The following is a 16,695-nucleotide window of genomic DNA, read 5'->3' as shown; positions in this document are numbered from 1 at the left end:
TTAAGATCAGTTGACAGCACAACATTAAACCACAAACCTAAACTCTCAAGCTGGCCGGCTGCTGGAAAACTAAATGTGAATCAGATCCTATTGGTAAGTTCATCAGACTCGAAAGGAAAATCAATTGTGCAGGTAACTAATGGGGTTAAATTAAGACATGGCAAGGGTATTTACCCACTCCTTTCCCCTCTAAATCCGGCAGATCATATTATAAATTGTAGACTGCAGGGATTGTGATTTTAGTCGCTGGTATCTTGTAATATCATTGCTGAGGTGACCCGTTGACTTGTCAAACACATTTCATTGTACCGTTGACCCTGTGCTAAATACATATGACAAATAAAACGGAACTGAACTGATTATGTAAATTGCATTCCATTGCAAAACTTGATTAAAGTCAATTCTACAGACTGTTTAAAGGGCAGTTGACTCTCCACAGATGCTGCCTGGTTTGTAGAGTGTTTCCAGCTGTTTCCAACTTGGAGCTTTAAGGTGAGGGGAAGATTTATTAAGAACCTGAAGGGTAACTGTTTTACACAAAGGATGGTGGGTGTATGGAACGTGATGCAGGGAGAGGTAATTGAGGCAGGTACTATCACAATGTTTAAGAAACATTGAGAAGGTTACATGGATACGATAGGACCTTGTATCAGGGACTGTTCGGTGTGTGTGTGCCAATTAGGTTCATCTCTATTTTCCTTTCACCACTGTTTTTGTAGACTTTTATCTATTTTGTGGTGTGCTGATTCTGTGGATTGATCTGCATGTCTGAGGTATGTTGTGGTGTAGATAAAGGGCCAGAATAGCTGCTAGTCACATAACGAACAGTCATATAGATCTGAAACATATGGGTCACTTCAGAAGGGTCTCGACCCGAAACGTCCCCTATTCCTTCGCTCCATAGATGCTGCCTCACCCGCTGAGTTTCTCCAGCATTTTTGTCTATCTTCGATTTTTCCATAATTTTGCAGTTCTTTCTTAAACACCGAGTGCAGAATATAGTTCTCTGCTTCATTGCATTTAGGGTGGATCATGTTAAGGATTCTACAATGTGACTAAACTTTCTCTGAAATGTTACAAAAATGTTTAACTTAGAAACTTCCACGCAATCTGCCTTCATGGAATTGCTGCCTGTTACTTGAAGGTAATTTCTAGTTAACTTGAATTACCAACTATTTTCCAGTGTTACGAAACGTGCTACAGAGGCAGTGAGTGCAGTTTAGTCTGAAGAAGGGTCTCGACCCAAAACATCACCCATTCCTTCTCCCCAGAGATGCTGCCGGTCCCGCAGAGTTACTCCAGCTGCTGTATTTGTGTCTGGCTCTGGTTTAAACCAGCATCTGTAGTTCCTTCCCACTTAGTGGATTTTTCTGATTAGCTCTTGTGCCAAGAACATTGGGGGCATCCTGTCCTGTTACTCCAGGATAATCATTGCCTCTGGAGAATTATTGGAAGGGATTAGAAGTAAAGTGCTGGGAAAGTGCAGGCACTGAAGGGGCTGTCCCACTTGGGCAACCTTATTGGCGAGTATAGAAGAGTTCAAAAAAATGACATGTTGAAGACCTCCTTCGACTATGTTGAAGACCATCTGCGACTAACTTCGGGAAAATTGGACACCGAATAGTGGAGAGTGAAGACAACCTCCTTCGATCTCCTTCGACCTCCCTTCGACTATGATGAAGACCATCTACGACTACCTTCGACTACCTACAAGTAACATGCCGACCTACTATGACCTACTACGACTAAACCTACGAGTAAAAAAAGTATCGATTTTTTTCCATGGCGACCTTTTTTTACTCGCGGGCATTTTTTATCATGTTGAAAAAACCGGCGCAGCCTAGCTGAGGCCTCGAGTATGCGGAGATCACTCTCGAGCATGAAGGAGAGTTACGAAGACATTCCTACGACCTCATGTTGACCATGCTGCGGGTCCTTTTCACAATGGCAGGCAGTGACTAGTGGGGTACCGCAAGGCTCAGTGCTGGGACCCCAGCTATTTACAATATATATTAATGATCTGGATGAGGGAATTTAAGGCAATATCTCCAAGTTTGCGGATGACACTAAGCTGGGGGGCAGTGTTAGCTGTGAGGAGGATGCTAGGAGACTGCAAGGTGACTTGGATAGGCTGGGTGAGTGGGCAAATGTTTGGCAGATGCTGTATAATGTGGATAAATGTGAGGTTATCCATTTTGGTGGCAAAAACAGGAAAGCAGACTATTATCTAAATGGTGGCCGATTAGGAAAAGGGGAGATGCAGCGCGACCTGGGTGTCATTGTACACCAGTCATTGAAAGTAGGCATGTAGGTGCAGCAGGCAGTGAAGAAAGCGAATGGTATGTTAGCTTTCATAGCAAAAGGATTTGAGTATAGGAGCAGGGAGGTTCTACTGCAGTTGTACAGGGTCTTGGTGAGACCACACCTGGAGTATTGCGTACAGTTTTGGTCTCCAAATCTGAGGAAGGACATTATTGCCATAGAGGGAGTGCAGAGAAGGTTCACCAGACTGATTCCTGGGATGTCAGGACTGTCTTATGAAGAAAGACTGGATAGACTTGGTTTATACTCTCTAGAATTTAGGAGATTGAGAGGGGATCTTATAGAAACGTACAAAATTCTTAAGGGGTTGGACAGGCTAGATGCAGGAAGATTGTTCCCGATGTTGGGGAAGTCCAGGACAAGGGGTCACAGCTTAAGGATAAGGGGGAAATCCTTTAAAACCGAGATGAGAAAAACATTTTCACACAGAGAGTGGTAAATCTCTGGAACTCTCTGCCACAGAGGGTAGTTGAGGCCAGTTCATTGGCTATATTTAAGAGGGAGTTAGATGTGGCCCTTGTGGCTAAGGGGATCAGAGGGTATGGAGAGAAGGCAGGTACGGGATACTGAGTTGGATGATTAGCCATGATCATAGTGAATGGCGGTGCAGGCTCGAAGGGCCGAATGGCCTACTCCTGCACCTAATTTCTATGTTTCTATGTTTCTATGAGTCGAGGAAGTTAAATCTCTTTAGCCAGCGTACTATATCCATCCAAATTTGCATGCGGGCTGAGTGGACTATTTCTGTATAATCGGGGCTGAAATGGTGATACTCAACTGGACTGTTGGTAAGAAAAGAGTTTCACTGTGCGTTTACACTTTGCACATTGAGATAAAGCACATTGAACCATTGAACAGAGGGCGGATAAGAAATGTTGAATGTCAGATACAGGAATGGGGAAGGTGAATGGAAATGCAGGAATGAGATGGGAAAGGAGGTTATTGACTATAACGATACCAACAGACATATTATCAGGGTAAAGTCCTACAAAATAATCCACCGGCCAAATCCTTGTCCTGGAACAGCAATGTGAGATTCTGCTGTTTATCCACATCTGCATTACATGACTTTGAAGGATTGGGGTATATGTTTTAAATTGCTTTCTGAGAGCTTTCTGCTGGTCCCTCCTCCTACACTGGATTACGCTTCTCAGAGAAGCATCAATATTTCATCCACTGCTTCTTAGCGCAATAAATGTCATTTTACAGCCCCCTGGCTATCACACTCAGCCTGGTCCGTGGCAGGGCTCTTCTGCCTGACATTGTAATGGAGCAGAATTGATATGCGGTGGGGAGCTTAAGGCAGCGACAGAGAAATGCAACAGTTACAAGCTGTCGGAAAACTAACTTGGCTTATTGGCAACCTATAGCGGAGCTTTACCACTCTCAGCCCCTTCACTCTCTGTTCAAGGAAAAGCATATCAAGGTCCATAAGGGGGAAGGGAACTGAAATACATCCTCTGTTGTATGTTTAGTTTAGTGACACACTAAAGTCCATGCCGACCAACGATCGCCCGTGGACTAGTTCTGTTCTGCACACTGGAGATAATTTGCAGAAGCCAATCCACCTGCAAGCCTGCACATCTTGGGGATGTGGGAGGAAATAGGAGCACCAGGAGAAAACCCATGCGGTCACAGGGAGAACGTGTAAACTCCGTACAGGCAGCACCCATGGTCAAGATCGAACCTGGGTCTCTGGCGCTGAAGGGCAGCAACTCTACCGCTGCGCCACTGTGCTACCACAATGTGTGTAAAACAAGCAATGTAGTAAAATATGTGGAGGACACAAGGTGCTGGAGGAATCAGGCAGCATCTGTGGAAAGATTTGTTGAAATAATGGATAGGCGATGTTTTAGGTTGGGACCCTTCTTCAGACCGGAAACGCCGCCCATCCATTCCTTCCAATGATGTTGCCTGACTGATGAATTACTTCAGCACTGTGTGTTTTGCTCAAGATTCCAGCCACTGCAGAGCCATGTTGTCTCCGGTGATTTCTCACTACTAAATATTAGGTTCCACAGCTCCATTAGACACATACAACAAGGAACAATGTTCTCCCCCATCTGTTTGTCGCAAAGGAAAGTAGTAATTTCAAAGAATTGGGGATCCAGTGATCATTTTTAATATAACTATATTTTAAAAAGATTTTAAGCATTTTTTGACAGGAAGCCAACCTTGAGATATATTCTGCTTATAACTATGTTACTGTATATCCTTTCAAAACCATCTGCAGGCTTTCAGTTCAATATGTTTTTCAGGCTTAAAGCTGTATTATAGAAACATAGAAACATAGAAATTAGGTGCAGGAGTAGGCCATTCGGCCCTTCGAGCCTGCACCGCCATTCATTTTGATCATGGCTGATCATCCAACTCAGTATCCCGTACCTGCCTTCTCTCCATACCCTCTGATCCCCTTAGCCACAAGGGTCACATCTAACTCCCTCTTAAATATAGCCAATGAACTGGCCTCGACTACCCTCTGTGGCAGAGAGTTCCAGAGATTCACCACTCTCTGTGTGAAAAAAGTTCTTCTCATCTCGGTTTTAAAGGATTTCCCCCTTATCCTTAAGCTGTGACCCCTTGTCCTGGACTTCCACAACATCGGGAGCAATCTTCCTGCATCTAGCCTGTCCAACCCCTTAATTATGGGGTAATGCACTGAGAAGATAACACAATTTAATCATTCAGAATGTCCCAAAATGTTCTACATCTGGTGACATTTGTTGGGCCGCACAGTGGTGCAGTGGTAGAGTTGCTGCCTTATGGGCTTGTCCCACTTACGCAACTTTTTCGGCGACTGCTGGTACCCGTCATAGATCGTTGCAGGTCGCCGAAAATGTACAACATGTTAGAAATCCAGCGGCGACCAGAAAAACGCTACGACTCTTTGGGCGACTGAGGAAACTACTCACAACCATACGGGCGACACCCTGGCGACATGTCGCGGGGGTGAAGCCTGTATGGTCATGAGTAGTCGCCCAAAGAGTCGTACCTTGTTCTGGTCGCCGCTGGATTTTCAACATGTTGTACATTTTTGGCGACCTGTAACGACCTATGATGGGTGCCACAGTCACTGAAAAAGTCGCGTAAGTAGGACATGCCCTTTACAGTGCCAGAGACCTGGGTTCGATCCTGACCTCCGATGCTGTCTGTGCAGAGTTTGTACGCCCTCCCTGTGACCGCGTGGGTTTTCTCCAGGTGCCCCGGTTTCCTGCCACACTCCAAAAGACGTGCAGGTTTGTAGGTTAATTGTCTTCTATAAATTGTCCCTGGTGTATAGGATATAACTAGTGTATGGTGAACGATGGTCTGCATGGACTCAATGGGCTGATGGGCCTGTTTCCATGCTGTATTTCTAAATTAAACTAAACTAAACTAGACATACAGACCAAGTGTGGTTTCTGCTGCAAGACAAGGAACACAATAACAAATTGTACACAGATCTCCTCAAATGCACAAACACATACACTGAAATATGGACATTGAGGATTGAACGTCATATTCAATGCCAAGGCCATGTAGGGCCATAGTATAATGTTGCATTTGCTTGATAAAAGAGAGTCTAAAGGGTTCAGCCTTTTCAACATGCAGGTGAAAGTATGATTAATTTGAGTTGAAAACATACGAGTTTACTTCCAGCCACTTACAGTTTTTAACGAAGGAACACGGATAACTCTTTACCTCCATTCGTTTGATTCCTCCCACACCCCGGCCTCCATAGTATGAGGCGTCAACAGTTGGCCATTTCTTCTTGGGCAATCCTTCTGAATCCAAGTCCTCCTGAAAAGCGAGAGAGAGAGGATGGTTAGCGGGAGACAAGGACACGCGTTGTTTTACAGCATCTCCCGAGAAAAGGAATAGGTGACATTTCGGGTCGAGACCCTTCTTTGAAATGTTACCCATTCCTTTTCTCCAGGGATGATGCTCGTCCCGCTGAGTTACTGCAGCATTTTGTGTCTATCTTCGATGTAGACCAGCATCTGTAGTTCCTTCCTACAGTACGTGGCGTGTTAGTGCTGTGTTGGAGAGAACAAAGGGGGAATGGTGGGGGGGGGGGGGGAGGAATTCAAAACGGGATGAATACTTTTTATTACTTTATCAGCGTATTTGTGGCGACTCTTTTGTGCAAAAACACAGAAAGTCACTGTACCTACCTAGGTACAGGTGACAATGAAGTCTCATCATCAAAGTAGCTGGTTTCATCCATGTTCGAAATCAGGCAAGATGAAATGCCACAGGCTTTCTAAGCTTTCCAAGCTGATCCGAGATGGTTAACATTAGTGATGTTACGAATAGCGAAAGGCTAGTATCGAGTGGATGTGGAGAGGATGTGGGAGAGTCTAGGACTAGAGATCACAGCCTCAGAATTAAAGGACGTTCCTTTTGGAAGGAGATGGGGAGACATTTCTATAGTCAGGGGGTGCTGAATCTGTGGAATTCTTTGCCACAGAAGGCTGCGGACGCCAAGTCGGTGGATATTTTTAAGGCAGAGATGGATAGATTCTTGATTAATACGGGTGTCATGGGCTATGGGGAGAAGGCAGGAGAATGGGGTTCGGAGGGAGAGATAGATCAGCCACGATTGAATGGCGGAGTAGACTCGATGGGCCGAATGGCCTAAATCTGCTCCTATCACTTATGACCCTATGACAACATTGACCCAATCTCTAGTTGGATCCAATTGCCAAATGTGACTTTTGACCTTATAACGGTAAACGAGGAATAAAATACCCATGTGTGGAACCTGTGAACCACATATTTTGTGTGTGCGTTTGCGTGTGTGTGCATGTGTGTGCGTGTGCATGTATGTGTGTGTGCGCGTGGGTGTGTGCGCGTGCGTGTGCATGTGTGTGTGTGTGCATGTATGTGTGTGTGTGCGCATGCGCGTGTGCATGTGTGTGCGTGTGTCTATTTTGAAGGAAAAAGAATCAAAACAGGAAGAACACTGGTGCCAGCGTCTTGCAAGCCAGAGAATATTTATTACACTCAGTGGATTTTGCAACCACTCTATGTTTACACTGCTGAGCAAGAGAATACTTTAAAAACAAATCCGTTACTTCATGTTTCTTTCCCAACTTTTTCTAAGTATATTTAAGCAGGCGCTTTTAATGCCTCTCAGCAGAAGTTATCCAGTCTATTGACATTTCAGCATACTCCTGCAGGAATTGGGATCAACAAAGAATGATGTCCCTAGTCTTCAGACATTTGATCACTCTTTACCTTGGCTCAGTATTTGAAGCTCTAACCAATAGAGGGCACTAACGGCAGCACAAATTTTGCCCCTGAGGAGATTGCAGCATAAAGCCGAGGTCGGCACGGTGAATCAGAGGTAGAGTTGCTGCCTTACAGCGCTCACAGCGCCAGAGATCCAGGTTCGATCCCGACTACGGGTGCTGTCAGTACGGAGTTTTCTCCCCATAACCGCGTGCGATTTCCTCCCAAAGACACACAGGTTTGTGGGTCGATTGGCTTGGTATAAACATAAATTAAAATTTGTCTCTAGCGTGTGTAGGATAGTGTTAATGTGCGGGGATTTGATGGTCGGTGCGGACTCGGTGGGCCGAAGGGCCTGTTTCTGCACTATATCTCTAAACTGAACTATAAACCAAAAAAAATAAATCAGTGAACAATCTACAAGGTCAAATTATTGGTATGAAACCATCAGACGCAAGACCAGAATTAGGCCATTCAGCCCATCGAATCTACTCTGCCATTTTATCATGGCTGATCTATTTTTCCCCTTCTCCTGCCTTCTCCCCGTAACCTTTGATGCCCTTCCTAAACAAGAACCTAACAATCTCCGCCTTAAAAATACCCAGTGTCATGGCCTCTACCACTATCTGTAGCAATGAATTCCACGATCACCATCCTCTGGCTCAATAAATTCCCCCTCATCTCTATTTTGAAGGTTCGCCTGTTTATTCTGAGGCTGTGCCCTCTCATTCTGAAGAAGGGTTTCGGCCCGAAACGTTGCCTATTTCCTTCGCTCCATAGATGCTGCTGCACCCGCTGAGTTTCTCCAGCACTTTTGTCTACCCTCGTGTTCTAGACTCTCCCACCACTGGAAATATTTGCACAATACACTATTATTGTTTGTTTGTTTTCTTATATGTATACTGAACATATACATATAGTCATTCTCACATAAATAACCGGGACTGGAAGTTTGAATATCACTGTGGCAAGCAAGGAAATTTATATCTAAACAACCAAATACATTTGGGAAGGAAGAACTAGCATCAGTTATAAAACTACCAGATATTCTTAAACAAAGCACTGAAATGAACTCTACTTTCCTTAGGTGAACACAACATGCTGGAGTAACTCAGCAGGCCAGACAGCGTCTCTGGAGTAAAGGAAATTTTTATCTGAGCACTGCAGATGGCTTGGTTGTATTCATGTATAGAAACATAGAAAACAGGTGCAGGAGTGAGCCATTCGGCCCTTCGAGCCAGCATCGCCATTCAATATGATCATGGCTGATCATCCAAAATCGGTACCCCGATCCTGCTTTCTCCCCATATCCCTTGATTCTGTTAGCCCTAAGAGCTATATCTAACTCTCTCTTGAAAACATCCAGTGAATTGGTCTCCACTGCCTTCTGTGGTGGAGAACTCCACAGATTCACAACTCTCTCGGTGAAAAAGTCTTTCCTCATCTCAGTCCTAAATGGCCTACCCCTTATTGTTAAACTGCGACCCCTGGTTCTGGACTCCCCCAACATAGGGAATTTATTTTCTTCATCTGCAATGGTTTTTTCCTTGACTGGATAGCATGCAAACAAAAGCTTTTCACTGTGTCTCAGTGCATGTGACAATAATAAACAATACTAGGATCCAGTTACACAATGCGATCTGGAAATAATTGACTGACATAATTTCTGTCATCTGTTGGTCTGCTGTTTTCAATTGAGCTTAGATGATCTTGTGATATTCAGTCTTTTTCTCCTGTGTGATTATTGTGACTTGTATTAGCTCGTGAGGTAGGATGGACTCATCAGAAATGAGGCAAGTGTCCTTTGGCTTCTGGTTCCAATGTTTGCTCACATCACTATAATGTAGACAATAGACAATAGGTGCAGGAGTTGGCCATTCGGCCCTTCGAGCCAGCACTGCCATTCAATGTGATCATGGCTGATCATCCCCAATCAGTACCCCGTTTCTGCCTTCTCTCCATATCCCCTGACTCCGCTACTTTTAAGAGCCCTATCTAGCTCTTTCTTGAAAGCATCCAGAGAACCTGCCTCCACCGCCCTCTGAGGCAGAGAATTCCACAGACTCACCACTCTCTGCGAGAAAAAGTGTTTCCTCATCTCCGTTCTAAATGGCTTACTCCTTATTCTTAAATTGTGGCCCCTGGTTCTGGACTCTCCCAACATCGGGAACATGTTTCCTGCCTCTAGCGTGTCCAAGCCCTTAACAATCTTATATGTTTCAATGAGATACCCTCTCATCCTTCTAAACTCCAGAGTGTACAAGCTCAGCTGCTCCATTCTCTCAGCATGGAGCAGCTGGGCTTGTACAATGATACCTGCACAATACAGGGTGAACACAATTCCCCACTGAACTGTTAATGATCTCAAGATGTCTTCCATGCCTCTATGTCTTCTTTGACCTCACAGGTCAAAGGCACAATGCACATAGAGGTGGTAGCATAATCAAGGACGAGTCGCACCTTGGCCAGTCCTTCTTCTCCCCTCCCACAACGGTTAAAGAATTGTGAAAATGCACACTTCCAGATTTAGGGGCAGTTTCTTCCCAGCCATTATCGGGGATCTGAACCACCCTACCTACAACTGGAGAGCAGTCTGGAACTACTATCTACCTCATTGAAGACCCTCGGACTATCTTTGATCCCACTTTACTGGCTTTATCTTGCATTAAACGTTATTCATGTTATTCTCTTTATTATGCGTCTGTACCCTGTGGATGGCTCAAATATAATCATGTAATCACGCAACAAAAGCTTTTCACTGTACCTGTCCGTGACAATAAACTAAACCCACGCTAAACCATTGGAGCTACATGGTCCTATGTGGCAGCAATGAAGTACAAAAGGAGGTAACTATTCTCCTCTGCCCCAGATGTCAACATCTCTTCAAGTAAATACGTTATCCTGTTCTGTTTACAAGACTTACTGAAACAATTAATGGCAAGATACCAATAATCATACATTTTATCTGTGATTTGTCGACACCAGCAGAGGACCATTCAAAAAAGCGATACATTTAGCTTCACATAGATCGTTTCTTGATAAAACAACAATAGACAGGAAAATGGGTAAGAATGGCCATTAAATTATACCCTGGCTGTGCTCACAGATGAATCCTGTTCATATTCAATTCTTTAATATCAAGATTTATGCAAGGAATGAACTATTGTTAATTTATTATTAAAATCCTTAAATAGGGAATATGAAATTCAACATGCTGAAGAGATCTATAATGATTTGAACAGACTTTTTTTAATGGGACTGCACTGAGATTTCCTCTTCCTTTGTATAGTGTATTTCTTACATTAACTCCCACATGTCTTTTTACTTCAAGATTGTAGAAATTTAAAAAAATCTAAATTTTCTTGGCTTTTTCATGCATCATCCACGAAGATTGATTTGTGCTGTTTAAGTGGAAAGGCCTTTTTGACTTTGTGAAATAAAATTAATATTCAGCTCTTTTTCTGTTCAAAATGTTATGTTTGGATTTTAATCATTCGGGTCATTCAGATACCCAGGGCTGACACAAGCTGTGACATTTGTTCTAATCTTTTCATCCTTATGGTTTCCACACATTGGTGGCTGCACAATTAAAAATTAATCATTTCAATTAACTGCAAAGGAGTTTATGAATAATTAAAAGCCAACTGACATCACACCACCTATTCAAAATCAATTATAATCTCCACTTTGCAAAAACACTGAATGATTCACAAAAAATATCCAAAATCTCTGAGCAGGATGGAACTGCAGATGCTAATTTACGCCGAAGATAAGACACAAAATGCTGGAGTAACTCAGCAAGTCTGTCAGCATCTGTGGAGAAAAGGAATAGGTGATGTCGGGACGACAGATGGCACAATGGGCTAAGTGTTCGGATGGCAACCGGAAGGTAGCCGGTTCGAATCCCGCTTGGAGTGCATACTGTCGTTGTGTCCTTGGGCAAGACACTTCACCCACCTTTGCCTGTGTGTGAATGTGTGTGAGTGATTGGTGGTGGTCGGAGGGGCCGTAGGCGCAGATTGGCAGCCACGCTTCCGTCAGTCTGCCCCAGGGCAGCTGTGGCTACAGAAGTAGCTTACCACCACCGAGTGTGACTGAGGAGTGAATGAATAATGCGATGTAAAGCGCCTTGAGTATTAGAAAGGCGCTATATAAATCCCATCCATTATTATTATTATTACGTTTCGGGTCGAGGCACTTCTTCAGACGGGGCAGAGGGAAACTAGAGGTATGAAAAGATACAAAGAACAAATGAATGAAAGTTGGAGTCGGAGAGAGGGGATTCTTTTCTCCAGAGATGCTGCCTGACCCGCTGAGCTACTCCAACATTTTGTGTCTATCTGTCCACAAAAAACTATTATGACTCATTGGTTCACCTCAAGAATTATTACCATGTTTTATCAGTCCTTTTTATCTTTCCCATCAGATGGTAACAAATCAGCGGCTGATAATGCTTTAGAACGGAGAACAATACAGCACAGGAACAGTCTCCCCATGTTAAACAAAGTCACCCACAGGTGTCCTCCATATAGGGAATAGCACCCTGGACACACCCATGGTCAGCCGTGACCGAAGGGGGCCTAAGAAGATCCATACCTCTCCATTCTCTGTATATCCATGTGCCCATCCAAAAGCCTTTTAAAGACCACTATCCCATCTGCCTCCACTACAACCCTGGGGGACAGTATTTCATGCACCCACCAACCTCTGTATTAAAAAAACATACCCAGCACATCTCCTTTAAACTTTCCCCTCTCACCTTAATCCTATGCTCTCTAGTCTTTGACATTCCCACCGTTATTGATACTGCAGCCTATCACCCTTCTTCCTCTAATATGCAGTGTCCCACCCAGCTCACTTGTCTTTTCCTTGCATCTGTAAATATCTTTTGAACTTGCCTCAGCTCTGAGTCAGGTCTTGGGGGGTTTGGAGCCCGTTCTAGAGATATGCCCAGAGAATGATCCTGATGTATGGTGCTTAAATTATCTGTGATCACCAACCTCATGCTCTGAGAACTTCCTAGTCGCCTGTATTCGAAAAAAATTGCCTAAGTGGGACAGGGGCTTATAATGTAACAGCAACTCTTGCCCTCGGGCACCAGTAAATGAAATAATGCATGCATGAAAAACAAGATATTTTTTGCAATTAGTAGAGCATAGGTTGCCGTGTGTATCTTTTTACAGCCCTGTAGGACTCAAGACAGTGAGAAGACCAGACAGCAAGAGGTCGTGTATCAACAAACCTCTTATTCTCAATGCATTGTCTGCCTATCACTGCAAAAAAAATAACAACTCTATTTGAATCTCAGGGCTCAGCCTTGTAATTTCCAGAAATTCTATCCCTAATCCCTCCTGCATTAGTTCAAAATCACTTGAGAACTGGGCCGGGGAGTTGAAGATTAATGCCTTTGGCAAGGGTTTAATTGCAAAATTCCTCAGTGCACACTGAAATCACTGCCTTGGAAGGTTGTGCAGGGGGGGACTGCAGGTGCTAGTTTACACCGAAGATAGATACAAAATGCTGGAGTAACTCAATGGGTCAAGTAGCATCTCTGGAGGGAAGGAATGGGTGACCTTTCGGGTTAAGACCCTTCTTCAGACCGAGACTCTAGAGGGAAACTAGAGATAAAGAAGGGCAGGGTGTGAAAACAACAGATCGAAGCAGACGATGTTCAAGGATATGTAGAACGGTTCATTGTTTGCTGAGGGGAAGATGATCATGAGGCATCCATTAATCAGTGAGTAACATTAATCAGGAGGACAGTGAAACTAGTCAGAGAGCTAGGGTGGGAGGGAGATAGAGAGAGAGGGAAAGCAAGGGTTACTTGAAGTTAAATAAATCAATATTCATGCCACTGGGTTGTATGTAAGCCGCCCAAGTGAAATATGAGATGTTGTTCTTTCAATTTGCATTTGGCCTTATTCTGACAGTAGAGGAGGCCCAGGACAGAAAGATCAGTGAAGGGGAAGGGGAGTTAAAATGTTCATCAACTAGGAGATTACGTAGACCTGGGCGGACTCAGTCCGCCCAGGTCTATGTAATCCCCTAGTTGATGAACATTTTAACTCCCCTTCCCCTTCAATGATTTAACTTCCTGCGAATGACAATATGAAAGTTTGAACTCTTGATAATGTTGCATCCAGCACATACATTTCTGAAGCAAATTAATATTTTCGTGACAGCTGTTTCATTCGAAGTAAACATCGGCTTCAGTTTATGAAGTCTCAAATTGAAACTTCTTCACATTATAATTGATAAGCCAACAGAGGGGGGATAAGGGCACTTTGTATGGTGCAATGAGCAAATCATGTCACCATGATTTATTTTCATTAATTGAATTAAAAAAACAATTTAAACAAAAGGACACAGAGTGCTGGAGTAACTCAACGGGCCAGGCAGCATCTCTATAGAACATGGAGAGGTGATTTTCATTTTCAGAAAGAAGGGCCTCGACCCAAAACATCACTTCTCCAGAGATGCTAGCTGACCCACCGAGTTAGTCCAGCACTTTGTGTCTTTTTGTATAAACCAGCCTCTGCGGTTCCTTGTGTCTACATGCATTTAAACAACATTGTTAAGCATTACCAAAAGGATTGAAACCAACCTGTGGAGGCCACGTCAGTGGATATTTTTAAGGCAGAGATAGATAGATTCTTGATTAGTACGGGTGTCAGAGGTTATGGGGAGAAGGCTGGAGAATGGGGTTGGGAGGGAGAGATAGATCAGCCATGATTGAATGGACTTGAGAAGACTTGATGGGCCAAATGGCCTAATTCTGCTCCCATCACTAACATGATCTTATGAAATTTGAAACCAGATGTCACAAAATAGGAGGCGAACAGATCAATGAATTGAAGCTGACACTTCAATTCCTATTTCTATCCCCATCGCCTTTGAAATAGTTTTTCTCTCCAGCCCGCAGCGGTAGAGTTGCTTCTTTCAGCGCTTGCAGCGCCGGAGACCCGGGTTCGATCCCAACTACGGGTGCTGTCTGCATGGAGTTTGTACGCTCGCCCCTTGACCGTATGGGGTTTCTCCAAGATCTTTGGTTTCCTTCCACACTCCAAAGACGTACAGGTATGTAGGTTAATTGACTTGGTGTATGTGTAAAGCTGTCGCTAGTGTGTGTAGGATAGTGTTAATGTATGAGGATCACTGGTCGGTGCAAATTCGGTGGGCCGAAGGGCCTGTTTCCGTGCTGTATGTCTAAAATAAACTAAACATGAATTGAAGGTAGACAAAAATGCTGGAGAAACTCAGTGGGTGAGACAGCAACTGTGGAGCGAAGGAATAGGTGACGTTTCGGGTCAAGGCCCTTCTTCAGACTGATGTGGGGTGGGGGGGGGCGGGAAGAAGAAAGGAAGAGGCGGAGAGAGTGGGTGGAGGGAGAGCTGGGAAGGGGAGGGGAAAGAGGGAGAAAGCAAGGACTGCCTGAAATTGGAGAAGTCAATGTTCATACCGCTGGGGTGTAAACTACCCAAGCGAAATATGAGGTGCTGTTCCTCCAATTTGCGCTGGTACTCACTCTGGCCATGGAGGAGGCCCAGGACAGAAAGATCGGATTCGGAATGGGAGGGGGAGTTGAAGTGCTGAGCCACCGGGAGATCAGGTTGGTTGTTGCGAACCGAGCGGAGGTGTTGGGCGATTTCATTCTCTCGTAAATGTGGCGTTTAAGAGTTTCAATAATCACATCATGCTGTCGTACTCCAGAAAAAAATATATTATTTCCACCTCTCCACCCCTTCTAGCTGAGGATTATAATGTATTACAATCATAACTGAAAATATGGGCCGCTGTTCATTGCCAAAATTGCACGCTAAGCTCCCTCCAACAACTGTTTCCAAACATGTAATACTAACAAGATGCAGCAACATTCGAGCCTTAGGCTGACTGGCACAATGTTATTCTCTATTTTCCCATAAAACTCCCTCCCACAGTTTGTCCTGGTGTATAGAAATTAAAAAGTAGGTTACTAAGAAAGAACAGCTATTATTTAGTTGTATCTTCTGCATCTGTTTCAATGTTTCTTAAATCCCTTTAAAGCCAGCAAAGTACTTTTTGAACTGCAGTCTCCACTATAAAGTTGAAAACAAAGCACCCAAATTGTTCCCACAAGCCATGATATGATAATGAATACATCTGGTTCAGTAACAATACGTAAGCCACCCGCAATAACTCTAACAAAACTCAGTGCTCAGTAAATCCAGGCAGGAACGGACATTTAATGTTTCAGGTTGGGACTCTTTTTCAAATTAATTGGAGTTGGGGTTTACAAGCTAGAAAAGAGAAATAGACATTTAAGGATAAGGGGGAAATCTTTTAGGACTGAGATGAGAAAAACATTTTTCACACAGAGAGTGGTGAATCTCCGGAACTCTCTGCCACAGAAGGTAGTTGAGGCCAGTTCATTGGCTATATTTAAGAGGGTTAGATGTGGCCCTTGTGGCTAAAGGGATCAGGGGGTATGGAGAGAAGGCAGGTACAGGATACTGAGTTTTGGATGATCAGCCATGATCATATTGAATGGCGGTGCAGGCTCGAAGGGCCGAATGGCCTACTCCTGCACCTAATTCTATGTTTCTATGTAAGGCACCCGCAATAACTCTAACAAAACTCAGTGTTCAGTAAATCCAGGCGGGCCAGGCAGCCTCTGTGGAAGGAACGGACATTTAATGTTTCAGGTTGCGACTCTTTTTCAGATTAATTGGAGTTGGGGTTTACAAGCTAGAAAAGAGAAATAGATATGGGACAAACACAAATATTTTTCAGATAAGGAGAGGTGCGAAGTTCTCGTCCTCCTCCATTCCAAGAGTAAGGCCACTATGAACTGGAGGAACAGCATCTTATTTCCACTTGGATAGCTTAGTGGCGTTAGCATCAAATACAACTCTCTCTTAACCCCCTCTCCATGCTCTCCCCATCCTGTACACACACACATTTCTCTTACCATCTCCCACTCCCCAATCACCCTGCTCCAACACCCTCATCCCATATTCATTTCCCTCTTCCCTTTTATCCCCCTATTCCCCCCCTCCCCCCCCCACACACACTTTACTCCACCCATATCACACTCCCCAGCTTTACATTTCACTCCTCCTCCTCTCCTTATCTGTCACCCATTTGTCTCCTTTGTTTACCTCTAGCCTTTGTCACTTACTC

The 16,695-nt window shown here is 44.0% G+C and overlaps 1 protein-coding gene across 4 annotated transcripts in view; it reads right to left on the bottom strand.

The window, feature by feature from the left end:
* Window positions 1-16,695, bottom strand: part of antxr1 (ANTXR cell adhesion molecule 1) — a 164,228-nt gene that overhangs the window by 37,661 nt on the left and 109,872 nt on the right. For all 4 annotated transcript variants that reach the window (XR_004410216.1, XM_033013961.1, XM_033013960.1 and 1 more), the window contains exon 15: window positions 6,004-6,102. Coding sequence is in view for 3 of the 4 variants with exons in the window: in XM_033013961.1 (XP_032869852.1) it covers window positions 6,004-6,102 (99 nt within the window). In the remaining variant the exon portion in view is untranslated. The remainder of the gene's footprint in view (window positions 1-6,003; window positions 6,103-16,695) is intronic.

This window comes from Amblyraja radiata, chromosome 39, assembly GCF_010909765.2.
Source record: "Amblyraja radiata isolate CabotCenter1 chromosome 39, sAmbRad1.1.pri, whole genome shotgun sequence".
Classification (NCBI taxonomy): domain Eukaryota; kingdom Metazoa; phylum Chordata; class Chondrichthyes; order Rajiformes; family Rajidae; genus Amblyraja; species Amblyraja radiata.
The sequence above is the reverse complement of the archived record's forward strand: the minus strand, read 5'-3'. Positions and strand labels throughout refer to the sequence as shown.